This window comes from Scatophagus argus, chromosome 8 (assembly GCF_020382885.2).
Source record: "Scatophagus argus isolate fScaArg1 chromosome 8, fScaArg1.pri, whole genome shotgun sequence".
In the NCBI taxonomy this organism is placed as follows: Eukaryota; Metazoa; Chordata; class Actinopteri; family Scatophagidae; genus Scatophagus; species Scatophagus argus.
In genome coordinates, this window is record NC_058500.1 from 2073108 (window position 1) to 2100778 (window position 27671).

At 43.4% G+C, this 27671-nt stretch overlaps 2 protein-coding genes and 2 non-coding genes across 9 annotated transcripts; 1 reads left to right on the forward strand and 3 right to left on the reverse strand.

Moving 5' to 3' along the window:
- Nucleotides 1–727: 727 nt before the first annotated feature.
- On the reverse strand, nt 728–5368 carry ppdpfb (pancreatic progenitor cell differentiation and proliferation factor b). Its single transcript, XM_046397722.1, has 5 exons — nt 5202–5368; nt 4135–4230; nt 3201–3278; nt 1479–1572; nt 728–1266 (listed from the first exon to the last, which is right to left on the reverse strand). The coding sequence occupies exons 2-5, from the start codon at nt 4187–4189 to the stop codon at nt 1152–1154; spliced, it is 342 nt and encodes a 113-aa protein (XP_046253678.1). The 5' UTR covers nt 4190–4230; nt 5202–5368; the 3' UTR covers nt 728–1151.
- Nucleotides 5369–6598: 1230 nt separating this feature from the next.
- Nucleotides 6599–6680, reverse strand: trnas-aga. The gene has a single exon. It is a non-coding gene; the product is annotated as a tRNA-Ser (tRNA).
- Nucleotides 6681–7193: 513 nt separating this feature from the next.
- On the forward strand, nt 7194–7265 carry trnae-cuc. Its single transcript has one exon. It is a non-coding gene; the product is annotated as a tRNA-Glu (tRNA).
- A 643-nt stretch (nt 7266–7908) lies between these two features.
- Nucleotides 7909–27377, reverse strand: tpd52l2b (tpd52 like 2b). 6 transcript variants are annotated; one of them, XM_046395999.1, is made up of 9 exons: nt 27145–27377; nt 23999–24156; nt 23323–23471; nt 16586–16633; nt 14907–15008; nt 13117–13143; nt 12069–12113; nt 11494–11542; nt 7909–10989 (listed from the first exon to the last, which is right to left on the reverse strand). In XM_046395999.1, the coding sequence occupies exons 1-9, from the start codon at nt 27161–27163 to the stop codon at nt 10903–10905; spliced, it is 684 nt and encodes a 227-aa protein (XP_046251955.1). In that variant the 5' UTR covers nt 27164–27377; the 3' UTR covers nt 7909–10902. The 6 variants fall into 6 exon arrangements, with proteins under 6 accessions (XP_046251955.1, XP_046251956.1, XP_046251958.1 ...); XM_046396000.1 differs by having other exon boundaries at nt 12069–12110; nt 27145–27376; XM_046396002.1 differs by lacking the exon at nt 16586–16633 and having other exon boundaries at nt 12069–12110; nt 27145–27375.
- Between the last annotated feature and the right edge of the window lie 294 nt (nt 27378–27671).

Consider the following 27671-nt stretch of genomic DNA (forward strand, 5'->3'; position numbering starts at 1 on the left):
CATATGGCTTGTGTTCTAAGTTTAAATGGCGACTGTGTGCTGTAGAAGATGTGTCCATTTGTCTGTGCTTGAATGTAAATCATTTAATTTTTTAATTTTAATTTTCTGCTTTTTTCCTGGAAAATCAGGGGAGAACAGAGGCAACAAGCAGCAAGAGCCAGTCTTAAAGGTATTTCAAATTTAACTTTAGAAACAAAAAACAGAAGTTGAAGCAGTCTGGAGTTGGTCCCAGTCTGTACAGAAATGCTTCTTTTATCCACTGGAACAGCAGGGCTCAATTCCCAGATGTGTTCCAGTGTTTTGACATCCAGCACCAGCAGTTACACAACTCCAGACTCTGGCTTCAGCGGGCGGTTGGAGGACGTGAAGTGCTGCTTATTCAGTGTTTACTCTGTTCCTGGAATAGCCCTGTACAAAACCAGTGAACCACTTCCTGGCAAACACACTTCCACCAACTGCTCCTTATAGGGCGATTTCAGCCCACAGATACTGAATCAATACCTTAACAGTCTAACCGGTAAAACCACATTTTACATTTGGATACATTTAAAATTTTAGTCAATTTTTAACTTGTTATGTAGTGTTAAACTGTAAAAGCAAAGTAGCTTTTAATGACAGCTGTCTGATTGCATTGAAAGGTCAGTAAACTAAACTTGTAAATGTCTTTGCTGAAAGCAGGTTTTGCTTGGTGTGTCGTGGACAACAAAGACGTGGACCCCAGAGAACATCAGGCTGCAAGAGTCTACTTTATTGCATTTGCAATCACAGGGTGACAAAAGTGAAACATGTTTAACAAAGCCATGTGGATGTGAATGCACCACAGTATTACAAACACACAACAGTACAAATGTTTTGTTTTTTTTTTTAAAAAAGGAGCTTATCAGTTGCATCGTCGTCTTGTTGGCTTTTTTTTTTTGTTTGTTTTTATTTTTTTTTTTTTTGTTCTTGAAAAGTAAAAAATAAAAACAAAAAACAAAGTTACAAAAACAAATAAGGCAGCCTATACCACAATGAATAATATATATATAAAAGAAAAAAAAACTAATGAAGTTGTAAACGGGACATCCTCCCGTCACCTAGCGTTGGTCATTGGTTGGATTCTTCCCGAGGTGATGTGAGGCGAGGTGTGGACCCTGAGTGAGGCTGCGGGATCAGGAGGAGGTGGGGCTTCCTGCCTCGCTGCTCTCACTCACCTGCCGTTGCATCACCATCTCCCTGGCAATGCAGGTGATCTGACCATTCGTCACCGCACCTGGGACCCCCGCCCTGAGGGAGAACGAGAAGACACTGTGAAAAACTGTTCTTGACATCATCATAACTAAACTATATTACCATGTTTGCATTTCAAACCAGTAAGAAGCTCGTCAATTTAAACAGCAATTCACTGCTAAGGCAGTCAGAACAGTTTTCATTGTCTACAACATGAATGTATAAGAGAGTTGAATACACAGTTAACAGCGTGTATGTACAATACATACTTCTGCTGTGCCTCCTCAGTCAGTGGGGTCATCCCTGGATGCTTCCCAAAGAAGAAACTGGACCACCAATGGCCAGAGTCCTGCTTGGGGAGTCCTGTGGAGGTGGATAATGAAGGCGTAAGGCTTTGAGTTCATTTAGTAACAGACTACCTGCTGTTTAATCTACGTGTCTGGCTGGGGGGGGTGTACTCAGAGACAGCGTTTCACCTTCAACAGGAGCCCACCGTTAATTTCATTTGTCAGTTTACTCATCATGAGCTGAGGAAAGTACCGGAGACATAAGTCGGTCACTGTGACCGAGTGTGGGAGTTTAGAGAGAGCATGCGTGTTTGAGTTGAGGATGTGCTCCAACAGCTACACCCTGAGGGGGAAATGAATCAGGTTTCTGCTGCCGAGTCTCGTGTCTGGCTGTGTTAAACTGACACCTCAATCAGCTGCATTTACAGCACAGCTGCAGTGAGCCAAAATTAACTTCTGGGTCAACCCAGCTGAAGCAGTGGTTACAGTAAGCACCAAAGCTGTCACAGCCTGAAAGGTGACGCTTTGATTTAAAAACACAAAAAAAGAACTTCTTTATTACTGCTTGTTTTCTAAATGAGTGTAACAACACATTAATTTTATCATTAAAATTATGTCACTTCTTATTAATCTGTTTATTTTAGTTGTCAATCAAAATAGGTTATGTAAAACCAAGAGAATAAACAGAAATGAAAGGTATGTGTGAACTGCCTGAAGGCTCACACACACACAATATTCCCCTTTCACCTACTTTGACTTACAGCGCCTGTGGCCTGTGTGTGTGAGAGATAATTTTAGCACTCTGACACTGTTAAAAAGCTGAGCTGTGGACCCAGGTGGTTTACACACCTGAGTCCAACTGAGAGGCTGATCCAGGATTACTGATGAAGTCAGCAGATGTTAACTGGTGCTGATGGATTATACTGGTGTGCCAGGGACATGAGCATCCTGAAACAAAAAGCAGGATGGGACCAGAAACAACCTGCTCTGCGTGTACTACAGGATGACTCAACTGCAGTAACGCGGTGTGGTCTGAGGCAACAGCTGACTCAGCCACAGCAACTCTCAGGTCACAGAAACCAGGACTCTGACTGCCAGATAAACGAGCAGTGGTGTGATTGGGTAATGTCACCGTCATATGAAGCCGTTGCTCAAGATCCACACAGGATGAGGGCAAGTTGGAAAAAAGAATGACTCGTAACATGAGATATGCTGACAGAGACATCTGGATCCAGTACAGACGCACACACACTTCCTGTGGCTTTCATGACTCTGGAGCAGAACACGCTGTTCTTTACAAAGCCATGTCTGTCTGTTATTTCCTGTCTAAATCACAACGAACTCAGAAATCCTCTGGCAGCAGCTTTGGCTTGGTTCATGTGTACATTTGGTGCTAAACTGTCACTTTTAACACTGCTGCCCTCATTAGTCAGTTATTAAACTAATTCTTATTAGTGTAGTAATGAACCATTTCCAGAGCTCTGAAGGATGTAGGATAGCACACTGGTTCAGCAGGTGTCACCTTTAGCTCACTGACAGCACAGGTAGGAGCTCAGGGGACAGGTGTTGCTGGACGGGGGAGCTTTTTGACGCTGTGTTGTTGTACTGCTGAAACGTTTGGCTGTATGGAGCTTTATGGGCAGGGAAACAGTAAAGATCTGGAGTTGCCCTCTGACTGACTAGTAAAATTTGTTCTTCACACACCTGGATGGTGAGGGATGACCTCTCCACTGTACTCCGAACTGCCACAAGAGCTGCTGCTGGATGTTGAGCCGATGCGCCCTGCAGAGGAAGAAAAAGAACAAAGAGCAGTTTGAGTGGGTTTTAATCACAGTCGGGCAGAGGGCTCCAGGTTGGTTTTGTTTTACTGAACGGCTAAATCTTTGCCCCAGAGGAAGAACTTAATGCTGTTGCATAACATCTACATGTCTACCCACAAGAGGGACGGTGGGGCGTTCACATGGACATACATGATTACAATCAGTTTTCACCACAGTTACATAACCACAACCCTGAAGCTGTAATGCACTCTTTGCATTTGATTCACTGAGACGGGCCTGTTTGGTTGCTGTACTTCCTGCAGAACACAAACTGGACTTACATCTACACTCAGAACCTGCCACCTGAACAATGAGATCCATTATATACGTGTCATGTCTGGTGTAAAGCTACAAACACAGAGAACACAGGAAGGGTGTCGTCATGTTCTCATTTCCCCTTTCACATTTAACAGAAGTCTGACTGTACATTTAAGGCTGTGGCCTGACATGACGCAACATTACGCCAAACTGCCGTGGGGGGGGGTCCTCTCAGTGACAAGGTAATGTAATGTAATGTCCACAGCTACTATAGCTGTGGCAGTTTCCATTGAAACATAATATTTGTGATCCAGAGGAAATGACTCGCCAGTTCCGCTGCTGAGACTATAATTTAAATATTTAAAAAACAAACAGTGAACTGGTTACCAACCCACTGCCAGACACTGCTGACAAACCTTTCACCATAATCATAACTTGCACATATTAGTCATGCTTTCCTGAACAAAAGATGCTGAGTCACCAACTAACTAACGATTTTCTGCCATGAAGAGATCAACTGCTAATCCAACGAATCAGAAAGGAAAAGGACAGAGGCTCACTTCGGTAGTAGTCAGTGGTCGCCACAAGAGAACCGCCTGCTGGAATGGCTGCCATTCTGCTGTCGTTGGTTACTGTGTGCTGTGCTTGATGGAAACCTGGAGGAGACAACAAGATGGTCAAAACCAGACTAGGAAACATTACTCACCAGAGACCTGAACAGGTTATTTTTATATTTCACATCGGCCCAAGCCAGAAACTGATGATGATTTAATTAATGGAACTTCAACTGATGTTTCATATCAAGTTGGGGAAAAAACAAACAAACAAAAAAAAAAAATCACTCAGTCTTGCCACCAACTTACTCGAATCTCTACCTTATCGAGTTCATGTGACACTTGATTAGTCTCTAAAATGGCAGAAACACGATGAAAACTGAAAGCCATTGAGTTCACTATCGTAGCCGATGGGCAAACCAATGACATGAGCCTTTCAGAAATACTGCACATAAGCTGACTGTGTCACGGCCAAAATACATACTTTATGAAACCAGAAAGGTTTACGTTTTAGATTTTAAGTTTTGCCAGCAACACATATGGCTCAGCACGTCTCTAGTGACGCCAGGCCATGTTTTGCACGCTTGTTTACATTGGCGAGTCGCTGCAGCAAACCGACATTTTGACGTTGTTCTCCTTCATCTCAAACTGAAGCAGAAGCATCGTTTAAGGAGACGGTGAGCAGCGACATGAGGTGCTCCAAGGGGGAGGGATGGGGAACAGAGTGCAAGACTGGACCTCCATTTGTGTAGTAAAGAAGACATTTTGTCTTCAAGAGGGACAAAAATTAGACATTAGTCTGTTGTCAATGGACCCGTCAGCAGCTGCGTACACAGCGACACATCGGCGTGGATTTGAGCGTTGGTATTTTGGGGATGAAAATCCAAGAACAATGGAAAAACACCTAAAAAAATAAATTCCCCCCAAAGAAAAACACCCATTCGGCTCTCCAACAGCTGCCATTATCACAAGCTAGCTGACATCGTTAGCTCGCCCCCTCAGCAGTAACGCTAGCCCACCGACAAACAAACCCCTCGGTGTCGCCACCATCTTAGAGCCCGGAAAGCCCTCACCTTTCAGATGACCCAGACGTGCTGATGTTCAGTAGCACCCAATTCAACTCAGTCGGCGAGGCTGGGGGGAGTAAACGCTAGGCGACGGGGCCCATTTGAAAATAAGTTTTGGGTAAATGTAACCCTCCAAGGTCCGAACGGATATCGAAGCTTCTTCTGCCCGCATCGACGGTTCGCTGCTTTTTATACACAGCAGTGATGACGTGTGCGCGTCGTGGGCGGGGCCTGAAGAACCGTTGGGTCTCTCTCTCTGAACGGCTGCTCGGGACTGCAGACAGCCTCATACATTCATTCTGGAAAGATCCACTCACGTTTCTCACGTTTTCCCGAACATGTCAGAGTTAAATATGTTCTGGATTTTAATATTCTTGTTGGGCAAAAAAAAAAAAAAAAACCCAAACCCAAACACTTTCGACAAGCTTTTATATCTTATTATTTTATATCTTATATTCTTATCCTTCATATCTATTCGTCTTCATCTTCTAAACTCTATACTCAAACTGTGAATGTTAATGCACGGCTGGAACAAACTTCCATCAATCAGCTTAGGGTTATAGTGGCGTTTTTCATTCATTGTTTGTTAAAAACTGTTGCTCAGTGTATAAACCACACATGATTTACAAGTTGGAGTTTGTTTTTCTTAAATAGATAGATAGATAGATAGATAGATAGATAGATAGATAGATAGATAGATATACTTTATTGATCTCAGGCTGGGAAATTACAGCAATACACACAACAAGCTAAACAAAATGTTAAAAATAGCAAAATAAAAAGCGGCATATATGAAATATATATACAAGGCAGTATAAAAAAAGTATATGTACAACAGTAAACAGTGTAATGTACCTTTATGAAGTATTTTAAAATATTTTATTTAGTTATCATATGATGTGTTTTTTGAGGGTATTTTTTTTTTACAATACAAACATTTACCAGAATTGTTGTCAGTGACCCTTCAGTTTCTCTGAAGCTTAGTTATTCATCGTGCACCACATTAGACCCTGAGACCCGTACAAGTAGCTCCCTCTTGTGTTGAAATGTGTGAATTTTAGTGGCATGACGTAAATGCGATGTACCTGTAGTTCAGTTTGTAGTGCGATGCAGAAAAATCATCCCATCACAACAAAAGGTGAACAGTTATTAGGCGTATGGCCCAGTATGTTTGGAATCCTCATCAGGAGCCTTTAAATTTGAACCCTACATTTTCTCAGCTACAACACTCGTATAATATTTTCTTGGGGTCGCCAAAGCCAATTACCTGCGCCCACCTGTGGTTGTAGTTTCCACACTGTTGTAACAGGACCCCTTGTTGTATTTGGTGTCTGTTCGCGTTTCGTATGCGTTATCTTCTAAACTTAAGTGACATTCACAAACTGTGATGCAAAAGGTGAGTCCGTTGTCGGCAGGATTCGAACCTGCGCGGGGAGACCCCAATGGATTTCTAGTCCATCGCCTTAACCACTCGGCCACGACAACTTACACACACGCCTCTGAACTAGGAGTGAAATCTCGCGATATCCCTGTACCTGCCTGTTTTGCACCGTAGTCTATGGACATGGACTAATAATTTCGCACTGAATGACCGCTCGGGCTCGGGATTTTGCCCAAAACATTTTCAACATAGACCACCATAAGAGGGGCGCACAGAACTGTTTGACTCTTTTTATGATAAATGTTTGATCCATGGATGTTTTCTATTTGAAAACTTTCTCTAGACGAGAAATACTATTCGGAAGCCTCTGACGTCATCACTGTGTATAGTTTATGGGCCGGCCGGGAACCCGTGGGCGGGGACTGCGGCTCTCAAAACAAGGAAGTAAACCTGAACGCTGTAGAAATTGCTTGGCTTGTGTGTCTGGCGAGTTATTAGCATAGGACTGACTGAACTTCATGTTTGGGTTCGATATACAGGTCTGTTAGCTCAAACCTGAAGCCGTATACCTGCGGTCCTGACATCATATTTACATAAGACATGGAGCTACACAGCTCTCCCTGGTGGTCTAGTGGTTAGGATTCGGCGCTCTCACCGCCGCGGCCCGGGTTCGATTCCCGGTCAGGGAACAACGTTTTCTTTAAAGCACCTCACAGCTACGTCGTTAAGACTTCTCTGCAAGCCGGCCTGTGGCGGTCAGGCCGTAGCTTATAGCGCACACAGGACATTACAGCAAATGACAGTTTGATGTCTTGCTACACTCATCATTCTGCTGTATCGTAACTTGCAGGACAATTGAGATGCTGACACCCAATCAATATGGAGTGCATAATGGTGCTGTCAACAGTCATAATGCATAAAGACTGAACCTAACGACTAGTCATGCTGTGGTTTATGTGTTAACTTATATGACACCTGACCTTGTATACTATGACTGCAGTGACATCAGATTGCGTTTTATAGCAAAGCAAACGGCAGTTTTTCTTGAAAAATTTCCTCCAAACGACCTCTTAAACATCCATCTTCTTAAATGTTACAGCCAGTAATCTTAAAAAAAAATATGTATGTAATCCACTATGTTTTGGATTAAAATTATTCAAACAGAAATCTATTTTGCTTCCTGGTTATAGAGAATAGAATTAGGTTAAAATAAACAACGTTACACCAACATATCCAGCTCCAGACTCTGCACGAGTGTAGACTAAAACTAAGTCATTTGTATATTCCATTACCTTTGTCAGATTCCAAAAAGTGACCAAACACCCATCAGTTGTTTAAAGGAATGCTTTATTGATATCCAAACATATACAACAAAACCAAAAAGTGTTTTTAATTAACTCAACATAATCTTCCAAATCTGATCCCTTTTGATATTCTATACCAGCCCATCCCAGGACCTAAATAAAGCTATAAGTACTCTACTGTCCTCCAGCCTCTGCAGGCCGACTGAGCGGGCTCAACGTGTGCTGCTTTCCAGTGGCACCCAAAACAAAACAAAAAGCACATCATCCTTTTCAACATCACTCCCCCCCGAGGAGGACTGCAGCTCTAAACTAGGCAACGGCTACGCTGCAGATGAACTTCCATCTCAGCAAGCCATTTAATTCAGTCCTCAAATTGTATGTTTCTCTCACAGAGTGACATCACTGCCCGGCCAAAGCGGCAAGCATCAGTGAATTTATCCACTTTGTGTAAGAAAACTACAACTTTAGAAGTCGGTCCTGAAGTAAATGACTTGTGTTTAACACGTCTTGATAGTGTGCATCACATTTTTCATCTTAGTGAAGCCATACGATTCAGAGGCAGAAAGAGAGGGATTTCGTAACAGAAACTGGCAACTTGTTTTTAACTGATGGCAAATTATTTGCACAAATAACAAATGTTCTCCCAAGTCCAGAGACGGACAGAAAGCCAAAAGAAAGCATACCAATTCACCTGACAGGAATATACTGTTCAACACAAACAAAACAAGAAAATTACACTTATGATACATTGGCAGCAGCTTTGAAGCAGTTTGATGGTAATTTCTTTTTATACGCAGTTTATCTTCATTTCATGTTTGTTCATTGAAGTCCAACTCTGTCACCTCGAGCCGTTTCGGTTTCGTCTCGCTGCTCTTTTGTTGGTCTACAAGCAAGTTTAAGCCCCGTAAGCCATTTAATCATGGAAAACAAATGTAACCAGAGGCATTTAGCCTTTTCCACTGCCTCGCTAAACCACCGCGACCTTCTGACAGGAGCAACATCGTCTGTCGGTAACAGCTGAGAAAGTGTTTTGGCTCTGCGAGACGCCACTGACGCCTTCAGTGCCTTTGAGATAATGACGAGCCCGAAGAGCAACTTTGAGGCTAATTTGGAAAAGATTCCATGAGAAGTTTCACAAACAGCAGCAGAACATTGTGACACAGCACAACACTCGATGTTGCTCTTGTCGCACGTTCAGGAGGAAAGTGACGCGGCTGCACGAGTCGTCGCTTTCAGGCGTCCTGTCGCAGCTTCTGAGGCCGCCAAGTTTGAAAGAACCTCCGTTTGAGGTGCACAACAATAAGAGCAACAGGGATTTAGTTTGCGTTAGTTTGGCCTCATGCAGTGTGGCATTTAGAAACATTTAGTGTGTTAACAGGAGTGCATTAAGGGGTCGTTGGCAAAGTTTTGACATTTTGTGGCACGCAGAACTCTAAATATTTTAACACTAACTGCCCTTCCTTCCATCTAACGAGACTGTACAAAGTAAAAATCATAATAGTAACAGAAAGGAGAAATTTCTTTTCTATCAGCTAACTGATCAGAACATTTAAAGTGAGTAAGGCCGATAGGTAAGGGTCAACATTCACCAGGTAGTGTACGCAGCAAAGCATCGTCTCACAGTGCGGGGGACAACAGCAGTCAAACGGAGGAAAAAGAAAAACAGCCAAACGTGGTTTCAAATCGTTTCTCAGGAGTTTGACTTGCATGTCACAGATCAACTACAAGCCCAGTCTGTCAAATGAAATCAGCTCGATTACGTTCCTTCTTGCTTCGGTCTTGCGCCCGGACGGGGACGAAACGTCAGTTTAACGAACACGAGAACATTTTCAGCTTCCAACGGAAACACAACTGACGCCCGTGAAACGGACCCACGGTGTTTCTTTAAGTCTGTTTAGCCTCCTCCTGCTTTTTCTTCAACCCTAACATCCGGCAGCATCAATGACATTATATTTATTCATATATATTTATACATATTGATAAAAGTTATGTAAAAACATTATGCAAAGCAGTGTAAAATAGTCTTAATACAAAATGCTTTAAGGTCGTTTTCTTTTTCTTTTGTTTTTTTTACATCCTGTGGTGCGTGTTTCAGGGCGTGACACGAGACCTCGGTCATCTTTGCATGGTTGGTACGACTGAGATGAGTTATGCACATGCACGTAGCAGTAGAGGGTCTAAGAGAAGGTCGAGATGTGCTGGATCCTGGTCCCCCCGCAACCTCCCAGTCTAACCACCACTAACCTGTGAGTGTAGTTCACGCCACAGAGCTGTGAAGCAAACTGGGTACAAGGCTGGGATAATCCAAGTGTGAACGTGTGACTTTAGTACATGATAACAGCCAGATACTAAACAGAATTAGTAGCTTTGAGTAGCATATAAACCATCATCTTTGCTGATGCCCGTAAAAATGCTCCTCAAGCCTCAGTGTGCACATAATCCTGGTCCCTAAACTCTGAGCTGCACCTGCAGGATTCCTTTGTGAAGCATCACCGCAGATGCATCTTTAAGAAACGCAAATCCCAGAACAGAATGTGACGTTTCCCCTTGAGTTTAAGAGCCTGGCATCTCATAATGCCTTACTAGCCTTTTCGTGAGTCAGGGAGATGTGCTTACAGTTTCAAACAAAAGAAGGTGAGGAGCGCAGAGTGTCGACTGATCTGGACTAAGAAAGAGGTGTGGATCTGGGGAGGGAGCGGAGGTAGGAGGTGGAGATGTAACAAAGTAAGGCCTGTAAATTATTCAGGTTCAGACATCAACAAAACATTTTCCCTTTTCCTCAGCAGCGAGGCAGAAGAACGGAGGCCGCGGGACCAGCGGGGAGAAGCTCGCCCCACCTCAAACCCCCGAGTCGCCTCCGCCTGTCAGAGTTTACAGGACCTTGGGGCAAAGTGAGTGGTGTCGAGTCGGTGAGGCGGCGGGGTCACTCTGCGATGTGAGGTGATGGCAGTACAGTCTCAGGTTGTGAGGAAGGTGGCAGCGAGGAGGACGAGGAGGAGGAGGAGGAAAAGGAGGGATGCATTCAGAAAGGCGGGTTCTCCTGAGTGGGGGTGGTGTCAGTCGGGGAGCTGACGGCGTCCCCGTTTCCTCTGGGGCCGACAACCTTATACTGAAAAGACGAAGAAAAGAAGACAGAGTTCACGTCACGCTTCTCAGCCCACAGGAACAACTCACTTTGACGCCATTTAAAATCCGTCAGCGTTTCCCAAAAGCTGCACACGAAAGTCCGAAGGACACAACGTCACACTAAAGCTTCTGCTACGCAGACAGAATTTAAACCCGAGTTTGAAAGAGTCAAAGGACTGAAGGTAGATCACAACACTGCCATCTAGTGGTCCGGGGTTTAACAACAACACAGAACAAAAACAGTCGCAAATCTTTTCATGTAAACTACAAAAACTGCTGCAGTTTGACAAATCATAATATCGCAATACTCAAGTGTTTCGCTATTCTCTCACTTTTCAATTGTCATATACATTTATTTACACAAGACTAGGTAACTTGGTAACCTGAGGTGACGTGAGGCAGGTGGATTTGGGTGGAAACACTGAATCTTACAGTGAACAACGCTGAACATGAATCAGTTACGTAATCCTGCTGTGAAACAACTCACCTTCAGGTTCCCCATTTTATCCTCAAATGACTTGAAGGTGGCAGAGTTCCTGCACAACAGAGACGCCGCGTTACATTCACAAGATTACTATGTGATGACACTGACAATGAACAGGCCAAAAGGACACAAGCGTGCAATAAAAACAATCTGAAAACAGGTCATTCTGAAAACGTAAACAGAGCTTGTTGTTTCTCTGTGGTTCTATGCTGTGCACTGTGCACAATGCTCCTGTCTAACACTGACACAACGTGTGGTTTAAAGTGCACACTGTGTCGTCCCGCCTACGAGAACGTTTCTGATGACCACATGATGTTCAGCTCATCACGGGCAAATAATGAATGAACAAAAATGAGTTTTCATGCCATCACAGGATGGACAATATTTCATAAACTTGTGGCTTCTCTTGCCAAAAAGTCAACAAGGTGTGATGACGTGACAGATATATGTTATATATACAATCTCAATGTTAAGAGACCTGATTGCAGACTCATCACAATCAGAGATATCAACAGACAGAGAGAGTGAACAGTGATGAAGGTCACTGACAGGGTGAGCAGGTCTGTGTGTTACTTTACCTCATGGCCGGCATACTTATCGAGTGGCGAATGGAATAGTTGCTACTTTGAAAGCATTAAAGAGAAGAGACAGAAGAGCAAGTGTTATAAAGCAAGCAAGCAGTGACACACACACACACACACACACACACAATGCAGTTTAACACCAGTTTAAGTGCTCCTGAGCATTCTTTAAACAGTGAAATCGATTCTCAAATGACCAACACTCAAAACTATAAACACTTTTGCTCCCATTTTTCACAAGTTCAAGTAAAAGCTCTTTTTCTGTGCAAACTGAACGATCACTTCTCTCACAGGTTTGTTAAACTCTGTGTTAGTGAATCTGCGTTCTCCTCTGACGACGAGACAATCTGTGGCGTCGCTGCCTCAGAACGAAACATTCGGGGCCTTGAGCTGTTTAATACACGTGGACATTATGGAGAGGCCAGTGCTGCACAGTTTCACCTCATTACAAATTACATGTGAGCATAAAAGCTGATGTTCAACGTGTGAATTGGTAACAAGTTTCTGTGTAGGTGACGTTCAAGTCAGCAAGCTGTATACGTGGGAAGTTGTTGTGACAAATCTGTGCTAAAAATTTGACAGAAATAAAAAAAGTCTGTGATATTTCATTTCAGCTCATGAAAAATGGGAGCTAAGTGTTTGTGTTGAGTGCAGTGAGTACTGCAGATTTTCACTCCATTACCGATTTAGTTTACATGTTAATCATTAATGACATAATAACGACTAGTGTGCTGAAATCCTGCGTATTAGTAACATAAAGAGAAATTAACAATGCAATGCACAAGTTTTAAAATATCTTAAGTAACAGGGCAGCATGCCAAGTGTCTGCATGCTGGAGGAAAAACACATCAAAGCCGCCGTGGGGGATAAAGTAACAGGATGGCGGGATTTCAGTCAGTTTGGACGAAGTATCAGCAGGAAAAATGGCAGAGCTTAACCTCTGTGATGAGCGCAGTGTGTTTCTGTGTACGTAATTTAAGGATTTGAGGCTGCTGGAATGTGTGACCGAACTCGTGTTGGTTCTAACAGGACGTGTCAGTCTTACCTAAAGGAATTAGAGAAAGGTAGAGCTCTGCAGGTCAAACCAAGGCAGCGATTAAAAACAACAAGGAGAGAGAGTGTGAGCCAGCAGCAGCAGCAGCAGAACACAAACACACACCAGAGCGGCCGACGGGGACAACAACACACACACACACACACAGCAGTGTCATCGGCCGGGGAAAAGCACTCAGTTCAGACAACTAAGCAGGGACATGTTTGCTGTGTGACTGAGGACACCAGGACAACCGTTGACAGGCGGAGGAGACGCCTGACATGACTCGGTTGTTGTAACGCAACAGAAGTGGGAACTTTATACAATCTCATACCAACATTATGCAAAACAATGTTGGTCGGATGAGGATTAATATTGTGGTGCTGTTAGAGATGAATTAATGTTAATTACATGTTTCAGCAACACAACCTGCGGTGAAAACTATCGAGGAACAAAAGGAGGACATTGAGCACCAGAACTGAAACCACATGTGAGAGCGACTTCAGGGGAGGACAACATGCAACATGCAGCAACAGACATAAGACACATAAGGAGTGAACTCTGCTCTACTGAAGCATGTTGTTAGTCAGATAAACTGTGCGAGAAGCCAGTGAACGTCAGACACACACACACACACACCTTTGTGCATGAAGAGCAAATACCACCTGATCACATAATTACAGACAGTCGTTTAAGTCAACAAGACAGCATGAGAGGTGGGGTTAGCGGTCGGCTTGCTACGTGTTTTCTCAGCCCTCAATCACACTCGATAATTTGTTGCTTCGTCACTTATCCGTGTCTCGTTTCTCATGTTTTCTCATGTTTGATACTGAGGGAAAACTCAGGAAGACGTCTGGAGCAACTGCACAGTGCGATTCAGGGCTGAAAAAGTTGCCTACATTGAAGAGTTGGTCCAGCTACTGCTTTTCTTTGCTAGAGTCTGTTAGGAGCTGAGAGGAGGGAGATGAGAAGCTGATCATGTCAGCTTGAGGAGAGTGGACAGTGTTGCAGTAACCAGATATTCAGCTGATTTTATACTGAAACTGTGACAATCAGACAGATGACAGTTCAGATCCTGCCTGCTTGTCCAGATCCTGCCTAAATGCCAGCCGCATTTACTGCCCTGCTGTTATCTTGTGCAGCTCATCACTGGTAATGAAAGCCATAAAACGCATCCTCCACAATTCACCCTGTTTATCTTTGTTACAGCATTCATCACCACATCTTTGTTTCACTGACTAAGTATCAGTTAAGGACGCAGCTGTGATCAGAAATCTTGTTTAACATATCTCGGTTTGTACTGGACTAACCCAGTTTCTGAAAGCTGGGTTTATCCTTACCTTAACAGCTAAAACACATACAAATAACATTGATCTAAAGAGGAATCAGTCAGCGTGTAATCCATTCTGCCTGTTGTTGTGGCTTTTTGTTGTTTAGCAGCTGATATCAATTGAGTAAGTGGTCCTTCAGTGGGGCCCAGGATTCATGTATGCACTGCTTAAAGCACGTGGTCACATGTGGGCCAGACCACTTCTACATGTGGTCTGAACAATCAGATGTCAGTGCGTCTCAGCTGTGTTCACGCCTGTACTCAGAGCTGTCCACAGACAGGTGTAGACAACAGGCTCTATTTTTTATTCTGCTCTGGTTTCAAAGGCTCCATCTGCTTCACTCAGAACAGATACAGGTCTGCTGTGTGACATCCCCGGTTTGTTTGGGATCTTTCTGTTTCAACACTGTCCACACTGCTCGTTTGCTCTTGCAGCCAGAGTGTCGGCCATTTTGGCTCTGCTGCCTCGTACCTCATGTCGCCCAGTTTCTTGCTGAGGGCCGTGCCCATTGTGGTGAGAGCGGCACTGGTCTTCTGTCCCGCCTGGGAAAGAGTCTCCTGAGTCTTCTTGTATCTGCAGCAGACAGAGGGAGAGAGAGAGGGAGAGAAAAGAGGAGGAGGAGGTGGGATGGATGGAAGAATTGAGGAAGAGAGGAAAGGTGGGAACAGGACAATGAAACAGAGAACAATGGAGAAAAGAAAAGGAGGACAGTGGAATGAAAAGAGGAGGTGGGATGGAGAAAATGGATGGGAGAAGAATTGACGGAGGGACAGAAAGAAAAAAAACAAAACAAAACAAGGCAGATGGATGGGAGAGGAGAGGGACAGGAGGATAAAGAAGACAGGAGGTCAATTAGACCACAAAAGCCAACAGTGATTTAAGTTACTGCTTCATCCCATGAATGGAAACGTGCAGTATTCACCACCACAATGTTAGTATTCACACAGAAATATGGTTAGACATCTCAGAAGTCCACCATCCGTTTATCTCTTCTGTCTGCCTCTGAAATGCTTGTTTTAAACATTTACCTGCCGGCCAACCCCAATTTCACAAAAAAACAGAAGAGGAATTCCTTTTTATCCCCCCAGCATCCATTGTATCTCAGGGTTAGTCAGAGTACAGTCCAAAATGATCCCCACGGACAGAAGCACACAGAAACCCATACAGACGGTATGATTCACCATGTCCCATTGTTGTCACGGCGATGGATGAGAGCACATGATGGCAAAATCAAACAATCAACCAGTAAAACTCGTCTCTCTGGGAGTGGCCGGATATCAACGATGAACGTACTAACAGCAGTACCAACAGCTTTTTGAAGCACATCATGAACTACCACAATGTGTTAAACAAGTGAAATGATAAAACACAACCTTCTTGTATCTCTTAGACTATGTTCTCACGCTTTTCTCACTGTAGGCAGCAAACAACTGCACAGATCCAACATTTGTCCTTCCAGGAGGTTTTCCTGCTCCAAACTATAAGTATTTTTAAGAAATACACCCACAGAAGCAGAGGAAACAGCCAGTCTGGCTCTCCCCAGTCCTTAAGCTAAGCTAACCTAAAGTAACTGCTTTTCTTGATGTATCAACCCCCTCATCCCACTCTCAGAGGGAAAGACGGTAGGACGACGTGTATTTCAAGAAAATGTTGAACTAGTCCTTTAAGAAGGTGGATTTTAGAAGGGATTAACCGAGTCAGCAGGTGTGGTTAGACTACACCTTCTAATTTGTAAATGTAAACACACACACGCACACACACCTTGGGTAGAAGCTAACATCACGATCAGACGAGCTTCTCGATCACACACGGCTCAGGAAGGGAAGGAGCACTGTCTACTGTCTGTAGTACACACTATTTCACCATTTTAGCATCATTCAAAATCTCTAAAGTCTGGACGATCCACTACAAAACTAAAATAAGCGTCAAATGTGTAACTTAAAAAAGGATGTCTGGGTGTCTTCTGATGTGAAGCAGCAAAAAAACTCAACAGCGAGTAACAGAAAATGACACAAACATCCTGCAACACCTTCACCACCATAGCAGCAAAAAGAAAACAGAACAGGATGGATAGACAACAACAAAAAAAGAAACCTTAGCTCATCTACTAAAACATAACAAGAACACAAAAGAGAAAGTGGTCAACTCACACTTCAGAGTGGGCAATGTCATCCAAAGTGGCTGAGGCAGACAGATATCTGAAGACACAACAGCAGGATAATGACACACGGGAAGAGACACACACACTCACAATACAATACAGCAGAGTTACAGTTCATTTCTGTTACAACACCAGCTCCAAACATTTGTCTTACTCGCCAGATCTGAAAGTGGCTTTTAACTTTTAAACAGATGTATTTGGCACAGGATTGTTCTTCACCAGGAGTTTGTACAGGAGAAATGACAGCATTAACAACATAACACAACACGGTGTAAAATCATCAGAGCGACGCAACCAAACTTTTGGATCATTCTGGATTCTGGAAATTATTCAAAGAGAAGACTTTTAGTTGAACAACTGAACTCCAGAGGAAAAACGTAAGGGATGATTCGTTTTGAGGGGTCACAAGACGAAAAGGTCGGGAACCAACCACCAATCGTGACAGGGACTGTAATAGCATTACTTTTGAGCCAAATGATACGACAGTGACTGCAGTAATCCTGCGTCAGTATGCAGAGAGAAAACTCGTTTGTGTTGACTCCATGAGCTCCCTGTGTAGGAGGTGGAGAACAGGTGAAGCACATGAGGATGGATGTTCTGGTAAATGAAGACAATAGCTAAAATGTTTACGGGACCAAACTTCACAAGCAAACAGTTGAAGTTGACTGAAGAAGAAAACACTTCGGGATCAAACTGATTAACGGCGACAATGAAAAACCCCCCTGAGAAGAGACTGTAAAGTGACAGGAACAAGATAACCAATAACAGGTATGGACTGGTGTGACTTCTAGAGGAGTACTGATACTGTAAAGTGATGATCGACTGGTTTCCTCATTAATTCATAACCAAAGCAATTTCAGTAAATGTTCCGAAGAGCAAAACATATCAAGTAATGAATTACGCTTTTTAACTTGGATAAAAACAGCCATTCACAAGCTAAACTCCAGTGTTTCCTGACAGCAGACACGGTTTTCCCCGCATATCCCTCTGACAGGAAACTGACACAGAAACACACCGTTAGTGGAAAAACTGATGCAGGTTAACTCACAGTTAGTGCCAAAGCAAGCGGGAAAATACCTCTGAAAGACACACACGAACGCACGGTATGCAGAAGAAGAGAGGAAGTGTGTTTGTGCTGACAGCAGAGCACATGACAGGAGCTCCAATTTCACATCCACCAGGTGGAGGCTGCGATCCCTGAATGACTGAACTCTGGTGGAACGTCTCACATCCAGCGGTGTGAACAGCTTGAATATTACTGTATATTTAAGTTACTGCAGAGACATGACAGCTATGCATCAGAAGATCGTGCTGAAGGACAATCAGTCAGGGAAAACCACAGGCACATTCTGACACGCTGCAGCGTGACTCGTGTTTGCGTACAACACGTCATCTGAACATACAAGCTGTCACTGCTAATGCGAAACCACTTTGAAATGCTAACCTCTTCATAAGGCAAAGCAAGGAAGAATAGCACACCTGTCACTGCTCAGCATGCCCAACACTAACACAACGTCACCCCGGCTCCGGACAAGGCCAGCCTCTGTTTCCTGGCTTACATCGACACAATGCTGCTTACTGTGGAGCGCGGCGACCACACCGGCCTCGTCATAGTAAGCCGTCTGTCCGTACACCACTTCACTGTCAAACTGCTGTATAATTTCCCTCAACACAGTGTTAGCCTAGCGTAGCATCAAAAAACTATTCCTGCTCCTCCGTCAAGCAACACGTGTCCCCTGAGTAAAAGTTCCTACATGTACCTGTTTATTTCTCATTGGTATTTCTGCTGCAGACTAGTGAGGGGAGGAGCATCAAAATGACTAGTCGGCTAGTGGAGCAGATCTGTACTTTGTTTGTCTCTACCGTCTCTGTCGAGGGGTTTATTTTGACAAAGCAGAACCAGGTGAGGCCCTAAAATTTGCCAAACAATGTAGAAAGAGAAGTGGCATAGTGAGGGAACGACACTGTGGCGACAGGGAGGGTGGTGACACCTTCTTTCTGAAATGCTGGTTAATTTCCCCTCACGCTCTGTGACAAAGAAAAAAACAAAACATGGTGTTTGATTTTTACTGCTATGCTAATAAAGCACAATTAACTGAAGCTGGGAGCTGAAAATGACAGCTGACTGACGCCCTCCACCCACTCCTGCTTTCATGGCAACCCACTCAGTCCTTTTGCCTCCAACGTATTCATAATTCATAACCCACTTACTTCTTTGTTCAGCTCCTAACCTCTCCCTCTCCCTCGTCATGTGACGAAGCAAAACACCATCTCTTTCTCTTCCCTCCCTCTCTCTCTCTCACACATTCCTTTCCTCTCCTCCCACTTGTTCCTGCAGCAGCAAGTCTGAGCTGCCCGTCTGATCAGCAGGCATGTGTGTGTGTGTGTGTGCGTGGCTAACAGACAAAAACACACTCTTCCTGTACTGTACTTTCTATTGTGTACTAACACAGAATTTGAAGCAGCTGCCTGCTTGTGTTCAGGCCTTCCAGACAAACATGTGTAATCGTCCACTTTTATTGTGGCTGTGAGACACACAAAAGCTGAAATTTCATGACAGAAATATGTGAGGGCGGACATGTCGGTCTATTTCTGTGTGCGAAAGCAGAACAAACACCAAGACCAGCGCACCTGCTGCAGTGTGTTAATGTGTGTAGAAGCTGAGCGCAGAGTCAGCAGCCTCACCCTGTCAGGACTCCGGACTATCCGAGTGAGCCTGCCCGTCCAGTTCATTTCAGAAGCAGCCACATGGAAAATTCCATGAGCTTCACACTCTACAGCAGCAGCAGCAGCAGCAGCAGCAGCAGCTTAGTGGAAACGGGCAGAAAACTCTCCGATTTAAAGTTTCTCTTGCCGACTTCACAGAGCGGATTCTTTCCGCAGCTTCACAGAACCATCTGAAAAATCTCAGCCTCAAACCAACTCTTTCACAAACTCAAACAGTTTACTATCATGAGGTCGGACACACCTGGCAAATTTAGCAGACTTCTGCTTCCGTTTCTGTTGATGAAACTTACTTCTATGAGGACTGTGAGGACTCTGTTCAGCCACTGCTACCAACATTTCTTTTGAATATCATAGGGCTCAGGCAAAAATGCAGACAGCCAGATCACTTTTTTTCTGCTCCCATTTCTCCTTTAATATTGAATATCTGAGAACGCAAAGTTTATTGTCTTTAGCCAATATTTTGTTTTTATTTAAAACATAATATAATCACACAGCGCATCCTAAGCCACAGTGTGTAAAGAAATGCAAATGTTTGATAGCAGAACAGCTCTACCACAGGTTTTCTATGTTAAAATGATGTTTATTATACACTGTTTATAGAGTGTTGTCATCTTATGCCACAACAGAATTTCCCCCTGATGACAATAAAGATTTATCGAATGAATTAAATAACATCCTACACAACTTCAGCATGGCTGCAGAAACTAAACAACAGGACACGTCTGCAAGTCACTGCTTCCTGAAGAAAATTAGCTGCCAACTATTGATAATCAATCAACTGTTTTAGTCAAACACACGCTGGCTTCAGCTTGTTAAATGTCAGGATTTTTTGCTTTACTTTGTCACTTCTGACTGTAAATGAAGGGTTTGGGTTTTGGACTGCTGGCTGGACAAAAGAAGCAACATGAAGACTTCACTTTGGGCTCTGGGAAACCGAGGAGCATTTCTCACAATTCTTTGATATTTTATAGACTAAACTCGTGAAAAATAATTGGCAGATGGGTCAGTAGTGAAGACAGCAGCCCTAATTTGGCATCAGATGAACATTGCTTATTACATGATTTGTGTTTTTCCATTGTATGCCAATTAATTTAACTAAGCCGATTCGCCCTCAGGCTGAAATCATTATGTAATGGGCAGCCGTTACCTGTATTTGGCTTAATGGACAGAATGTGAATGTGCTAGTCAACATACAAATGGTTTTTTTTTTGGTTAACACACTCAGCAGTATAAAACAGCTAAGAGAACCACGAAAACACTGCTGAGATTTTCTGTTCAGCACACAGAAACAGGCAACAGTGCCAGTTTTCAGCAGAGTTACTGATCATGAAGGCAGCGAGGAAGTGTCTGAGAAAGATTAAAATACAGAAGAGAGGAAGTGTGCGGAGAGGACAATGTGTGTCATCACCTCTGGATGGAGGGAGGACACCTGACCTCTGCGAAAGGAAAACACAGACGGACCATACTAACAGGAGGGGAGGCAGAGAGAGAAAACTGAAGAGAAAGACGGAAAATTAACAGATAAGCGACATAAATAAACAGAATTATAAACTGCACATGACAAGAGAAAAGGAAGAAAAGTGACAGATCAGTATTAATACTGTAGTTTTACTTTGGACTTCCAGTAACGAAATCCTCCCACGTCTCAAACTCGCTGAACCTGCAGCACCACCTTAAAAAAATCTGATTATCAAAAGGTAAAACGGTGGGTCAGAGGCCAAACACACATTCAGATGAATGAGTTATGTAACTCAGTGGTTACAACCAAGTCACACTTCAAATCCCAGCAGGATCTCAGCAGGAGTACTGATCCAGAATCTCCAAAACCAGGTTCCTCAGAGTGAGGCTCAAAGACGCTTGTTAACAAACCAGCAAATCCTCCAGCCATCAAAACGCACTGAAGACTTTATCACAGTAACATGAAAAACTGCTGAACTCATTCGTCTCTGGTCAGCACATTAGTGCTCGCTTACACCGACACAAAAGAATAAACAGATCCGTGTTTGCACTCCGGACAGACATGTTGAAACATAAGTGCTCTGAAACACGGTTGGAAGGCGAGAACGGCGAAGAAGGAGCGACAGTGTTTGAGTGAGTAAAAGTCAGAGCGTGAGAGAGTAAACACAGCAGAAGGCCAGACATCGCCGCTGAGCAGGCAGCAAACAGTGCATGAACTCACAGATCCAAACTGGTAACCCTCTCATTCCACTCGCTCAGCTTCTCAGTGGTTCTCGCATAGCTAGAAACACAGACAGGAAGGGTTTACATCGTCGAGGTTCTGCAAGGACACAAAGCGGGTCGGCTCCAACAGGAAGCAAGGAGAAGAAAACCCCAAAGAATATCTCTGCACTCCGGTTGTTTTAAAGCAGGCGGTCAGCGAGCCTCCAAAGTCACACAGTGGAAGAAATCTGGTCAGGGGGGAAACTCACGTCTCATTCACCGAGATTCGTACAGATGAAGTGAGCAGGCCTGGTCATCACTAATCTCTAACCCGGTGCTTCACATCAAGATGATTAACAGACAACAGCACCTGAAGCTTCAAATGAACTGACCTCAGATCTGATCTGACAGGGCAGGATTAAAATTCTCCTTCACATTTGTATGAAAGCAGCGTGATAATGTTTTTCTTGAAGCGTGTTTGTTGTATGTGCTAATCACATTTGTTGATATATTCTCAGAATACCCAGCCAATAGTTTGCATAACCACCAAATGAAATATAAAACATGACAGTTGTTCCATAAATGACAAACCAAAACGGTCAAAACTGAGAACAGACGTGGTTTCCTCATCATAATGAGTTAAGATGAAGCGCAGGATCTCTTTCTCCTGGAAAAACTCATGACTTTCAGCAGTATCGTTTAACTGACAGGTTTGATGCGTTTCCTCTTCAAAACGCCTTTCCCTGAGTGAACACATGCGGCCGAGGCTGGCAATTGCTCAGTTAATCACAGCTTAGCATTTTAGTCACCTTAATTCACTAGCAAACTCTGAGGATGTTAAAGCCTTGAATCTAAGTTCAAACAGAGCAGCTGTTCTGTCACCATAAGACAAAAGATAGTAAAGATCACAGCAGCTCTGAGACATGATTATGATGTCTGATGATAATGCAGCAGCTTCACCTCTGCTGAAGTCGAGGGAAGCTGCCTTTAAAAAGGTTTGCAGCCATCCTGTGTAATGTAAAACATTACAGAGCAGTAGCTTCAGAAGGCCTGAGCCGCTACCACAGGATGAGTCATTTTGTGACTGGTTCTTTCTGATAAAGCAGTTACCATCAGAAAATGTTAGCAGGAAGTGCTGATTCACGGGTCATCTCAGTGAACTGCTCATTAGAGGAGAAAACGTTCTGAAAATGTAGGCGACATAATTCACAGGGCCTGATTTTATGTCGAATACTTCTCCTTCTTGATAAAATGTGTTTTAATGTGCACGTGTTATCTCTTTAAATGCGACCCCTCAGGGTTCCACCAGGCGACGCATTAGGGTTTTCTGTTTCTACTAAACTAATGTTGTTGTTTTTTAAGACAAGAAAAAACATGAACTTAACATATGCAGCTCTGACACGTGGCTGTGATCAGACCAAAAAAACACAGCCCCCTCATTTGTTTTGGTTGAGATCCAGCAGAAAAGTACGACGTCTTGTCTGTCAAAAGCGTTGAACTTGAACACATTCTTTAAGCCCATCAAAAACACTTTAAGGCTCATTCCCGATGATGACTTTGTAATGTGAACAAACTAATTTTACCGGGTACTGAAGTTGTGAAATATGTGTGAAACCACAGTGCGATGCTTTGGTCTCTGATAATCCAAATGCTTGTGTAGTATACAAGTACATACCAGCGCGTGTACTTTTCAGATTTTCAGAGAGAGAAAATATAGAAAAGCTACACGATTCGTAGAGGAACGTCGATTCAGCACATGCTGGTTGACTATGATTTTAACGTTAAAAGATGGTGTCCAAGAGTTAACTTCCGTGTTGTGTTTAAATGATGAATACATACGCGTTGGAGGTCTGTACGTCTTGCCAGCTCTTGCTGATGTTCTGCTTTAATTCGCCGAGCGGGCTGAGGCCAAGCTTCCTCTTCAGCTCTGTGGCGTGTCGCTCTTTGGCTGACAGAACCTGACGCAGGGTGCAGATCTCTTCCTCCACCTGGAACACAATACGAAGAGTCATCAGTCTGATTGCAGCTCCTCTCTTTTGTTGATTTCCACAACAGCACTCATATTTGTCTTCCACTGAGAAACACAAAGGAACCTTCTATCATCTACTGAAGGATTAAACTCTCAAGACTGCAAAGTTTCCAAATATTTCCTGCTTTTATGAGCCATGTACTGGTCTAATAGTCATTTTGTTCTGTGAAACATTCCAGTTAGCTCAGCCTGTGAGTGAGACAATACCTGGACCCTGACATATCGAAATGGAATGCAACCATCATTACAGCTGCACTTGTCTCATTACCACAAGCCAAAATATGTGAGATGACACCTGGGGCAATAAAGCACATTTAAAAAAAACAAAAAACAGGTGGGGTCTGTCACATCAAAATGTCGCTGACGAAAGCTGAAGGGAGCTCGGACTGCACTGCATGGGTTCTTTTCTGCATCATCCACAACACGAACACAACAACAGCAGCTGACATGTAAACACCTGATGATTAGAGAACATCTGGGCCCTACCTTGGTGAGCTCGGTGCGGAGCTCCTCGGCCTCTTCCTCCGTCAGGCCAGGTGGAAGAGGGTTGGCCGAGTTCCCCACCGCACCCTCCACCGGCACGTCGGACAGGCTGTCTGAACGATCCGTGACGAGACCCTTGTTAGGAGAGTTCAGGTTGATATCTGGAATGGCAGGAGAGACGGACAGAGAGAGAAGACAAGATGAAGAACAGAAGAGGCTAATGGCGGCCGGAGTGCAAGCAAACACACCATCAGATCAGCTAAAGTGTTAGAAGCCAAGAGTGGCAGATGATCCCTCTCTTAGTATCTTTTTCACACACACACACACACACACACACACACACACACACACAGTGAGGCTGGGAAAAGGATAGTGTTTCCTGCAAGAGATATCTGACAGGAAGAGAAAGTGGCACTTAGCAGAGCCAGGAGTTGAACTGCACTCACTGCACACAACATAAGAGCCATTACATCTTCCACTTCCTGTGAACAGGAAGACCAGAGGAAGAAACTATTTATAAGCTATTCCTACCTAAACTTTAATTTTCCTAGCGTGTGTTGACAGCACAAAAGGCTGAACACTGAAATCTTCTGCTGTCAGCATTTCTGTGACAATGAGCTCATCTTGCGTCATTCACCTGAGGACGCCATCATAAATTTGGCAGGCACGGCAGCTCGGCACAGTCGGAGCTGGCATGGAGGACAACAAAAACAACAACAGAAAGCCTCTGTCCAAAACACAGAGTAAATATAGACTTCATGTAGTTACAAAGAGCATTTATTTAGTCTTCTATGAAAGTCAAACTCCTCGCATTACAGTGAATGACTCACTTTAATTGTGTTTTTAGCATCTTATACTGAAATCTGAGCACAAAGCTGTCCTGAACACTGCTTTGCACAACACCGAGTTTGTCATTACTCCCTGGTTCAGCTGCATATCTGCATCTACACGAGTGACTGCAGGCTGACTTGCACAACACCTCAGACAACTCGAATGTTGCAAAACACCAAGATTAGTCTTATCTACAGGTAGCAACAACGACGCCACGTGATCCAGTCTCAGCTATAACATCCGCATACAGGCTGGCCAGAGATAAGGCGGCTCCACCCTCAGTGTATACTGATTCAGAAAAAAAAAGGGCAGCAAGTTTAAAAAGACAAAACAAAGATCATAAAAGAAAAGGAGACAAACATAATTTGGATTTTTATCAAACTTACAGATATTCTTAAACTGACATGTTTTGTCATTTCTCCCTCAGTTGGTGATTTCCTACACTTCCCAGAATGCCTTCTGACAACATTCAGGGGCAGCTAAAGTGTCCACTCAAAGGTTAGTTGCCCACAGAAGTCATAATTTGCTTCTTCTCGCTTGTTTACTAGCAGCCCGACTTGTCTGTAAATACTGAGGCATGTATGTAATCAAAGCCACACACACACAAAACCCAGCCATGCTGCTGCATTGCATCCTGGTCTAGTTCCTGCTGATATGAACACAGAAATGAGCCGCTGCGGTATTTCCACGATGGAGCTCTCCCCGTATGACAGTTAAACTTCTGCACAAAAATTAATCTATTGTTAGTGTTTTCGGATTGTGTTCGTCCAACTGCTCACAGGAAAGCAAAAATAATCATCAGTAGAACAGACCCAACAAAGCATAACCAAACATCACAGATACGCATTAAAATTAATCTTTTAGGACGGAATTTTACTTTAAAAATATAGCGACAGTAGTGTCGTGAGAATGCAGTCAAAAAAGTCCCAGACTCGGCCTGAAATCCTTTTCTCAGGTTTCACAGCATCATTTGGGAAACAGTAGCAGGATTTTTATTTGGACAGACATGCCCTAGTTCATGTCATACTGGAAAGCAGACAAACATAGGCAACCTTAATCACTTCCTCAAGCATCTCATCCTGAGGCACAGGAAGCCTGATACAACTTGACACGCCAGTCGTGGCCACTCATTCATACAAACTATGGGACCTGACACACCAAGCCGACTGTTGGCCAACGTCGGGCCATCACCGAGCTTCATAATATTCACTCCGATGTTGGAGTGAATATATATTATAAACATATTATACACTGTTTGGACTAATATATTTGGTTGCATTAGTTGGAGGGCAATGCAGCACATAAATGAATACACAAGTTGAAATACCTTATTTTTTCAAGTATCTTATGTTGCTAAAAGTAAATATTATATAGGTTAGTTTATCTATGGTCTATCAATGGAATTCCAAGTAAAAAGTACATTATACATCAAGTTTTAAAACGAAATAACCCACCTACAGTCTGACTATATTTACTCCCAGCCTATCATGTTTGTGCAAAGCGCCCGTTAAGTATCTCAAGAAAACAACAAACAATCAATTTGTCAGAAAAGCTATCTAAGGTCAGGTAGGCTTGTGTAATGACAGGTCAGAAGCAGCAGTCATCGTATTGATGAAGTTTGCACCCATCAGAGGCAGCTGTCTGGTCAGCTGAAGATGGAAGTTAAAATCTGCCAATACAGCCAACAGTGACAATAATAAAGCAACAAGACCACATGCTAGCAGCACGGCTGTTATCAATTACTCAGCAAATCTGGCTGTTGTTACCCAATAAAGTGTGATTACACTGACAAAGGTGTATTCAGGAGGAGAAGGTAGGTTGGTTTTCGCGCTTTGGGAAGCCACCAAATCAAACTGCTAACACCTGTTTAAGCTAACAGTTAAGTCCTTTTGTTTACAAGCATGAAGCTTTCCTCGTTAGAACAGACGGGTTTGGGAAACGCCTCAAAGGCTCACATAAACGCTGGCACTGCCCACCGTTTAACCGAGTTAGTGTCAGTCATATCAAATGAAAGTGTGTTGGGAAGTTGGTGACATTAGTAACACGATCCTCGTCCCAGTCCTCTTCCCTTACTGCTCCTGTCCCTGTCATTTACCAGCGGGCCCGTCCTATCCTCACGACTGTTCACTAATTGAAATTAATTAGCTCTACGCGTGTCACAAACAAAAGAGCAAAATGAAAACGTCACTGACTACTTTAACGTGGATTCGTTTCTTTTAAACGTTTCCTGTCCGGTTAGCTAATAGTTTATGCATTTTTGCCACTAAGCTAAGCTACACATTAGCTAACTTGGCAGCTAAGCTAACAATTAACGTTACCTTGGCTGGCGGGATCCATAGCGTCGAAGTGACAGAGCTGGAACTCCTTTCTTATTTAAAGTTAAGCTCGACTGGTGTGAAATGTGGACAGCAGACTAGTTCGGTGTGAGAAAATCCTTCAGCGACTGCTCTCACTAGGGGAAAGTCGTCGACAGGAACACTCCAACCCAAAACAGCCCAACAGCCAGCTCAGCTTTAGCAACTCTCTGTGAAGTGAGCGAGAATGACAGCCGTGCATCCGGTAGAAAATTTCAAAATAAAGGCTAAATCTACTCCTGCTTATTGATCACGATCGTGCTTTACATTGACAACCCCCCGCCCCCTTTATTTTTCAGGGATCGAAGTGAAATCTTATAGTTGGTTTTATCTCTACAAACAGTAAACAAATATAAACTTCAAATCTTTTTTCAAATTCTGCATCAACAAAACATATTTCTGACAAAACACGAAGTCTTGTATTCAGAACGTTAATTAGTGAAAGTGAGCAAAATGTACCAAAATTATTCGTATTATATTACTAAAGCACA

What these genes read in the sequence shown, in the direction of transcription:
- ppdpfb (XM_046397722.1), bottom strand. Translation starts at nt 4,189, where the DNA reads ATGGCAGCCATTCCAGCAGGCGGTTCTCTTGTGGCGACCACTGACTAC. An exon ending in GACCACTGACTACTACCGAA is followed by an intron (nt 3,279 to 4,134) that starts GTGAGCCTCTGT and finishes CTTCCTCTGCAG; the next exon opens with GGCGCATCGGCTCAACATCC. An exon ending in ACTGAGGAGGCACAGCAGAA is followed by an intron (nt 1,267 to 1,478) that starts GTATGTATTGTA and finishes GTTCTCCCTCAG; the next exon opens with GGCGGGGGTCCCAGGTGCGG.
- tpd52l2b (XM_046395999.1), bottom strand. An exon ending in CCTTTCTCTAATTCCTTTAG is followed by an intron (nt 12,114 to 13,116) that starts GTAAGACTGACA and finishes ATGCTTTCAAAG; the next exon opens with TAGCAACTATTCCATTCGCC. An exon ending in ATAAGTATGCCGGCCATGAG is followed by an intron (nt 11,543 to 12,068) that starts GTAAAGTAACAC and finishes TCTGTTGTGCAG; the next exon opens with GAACTCTGCCACCTTCAAGT.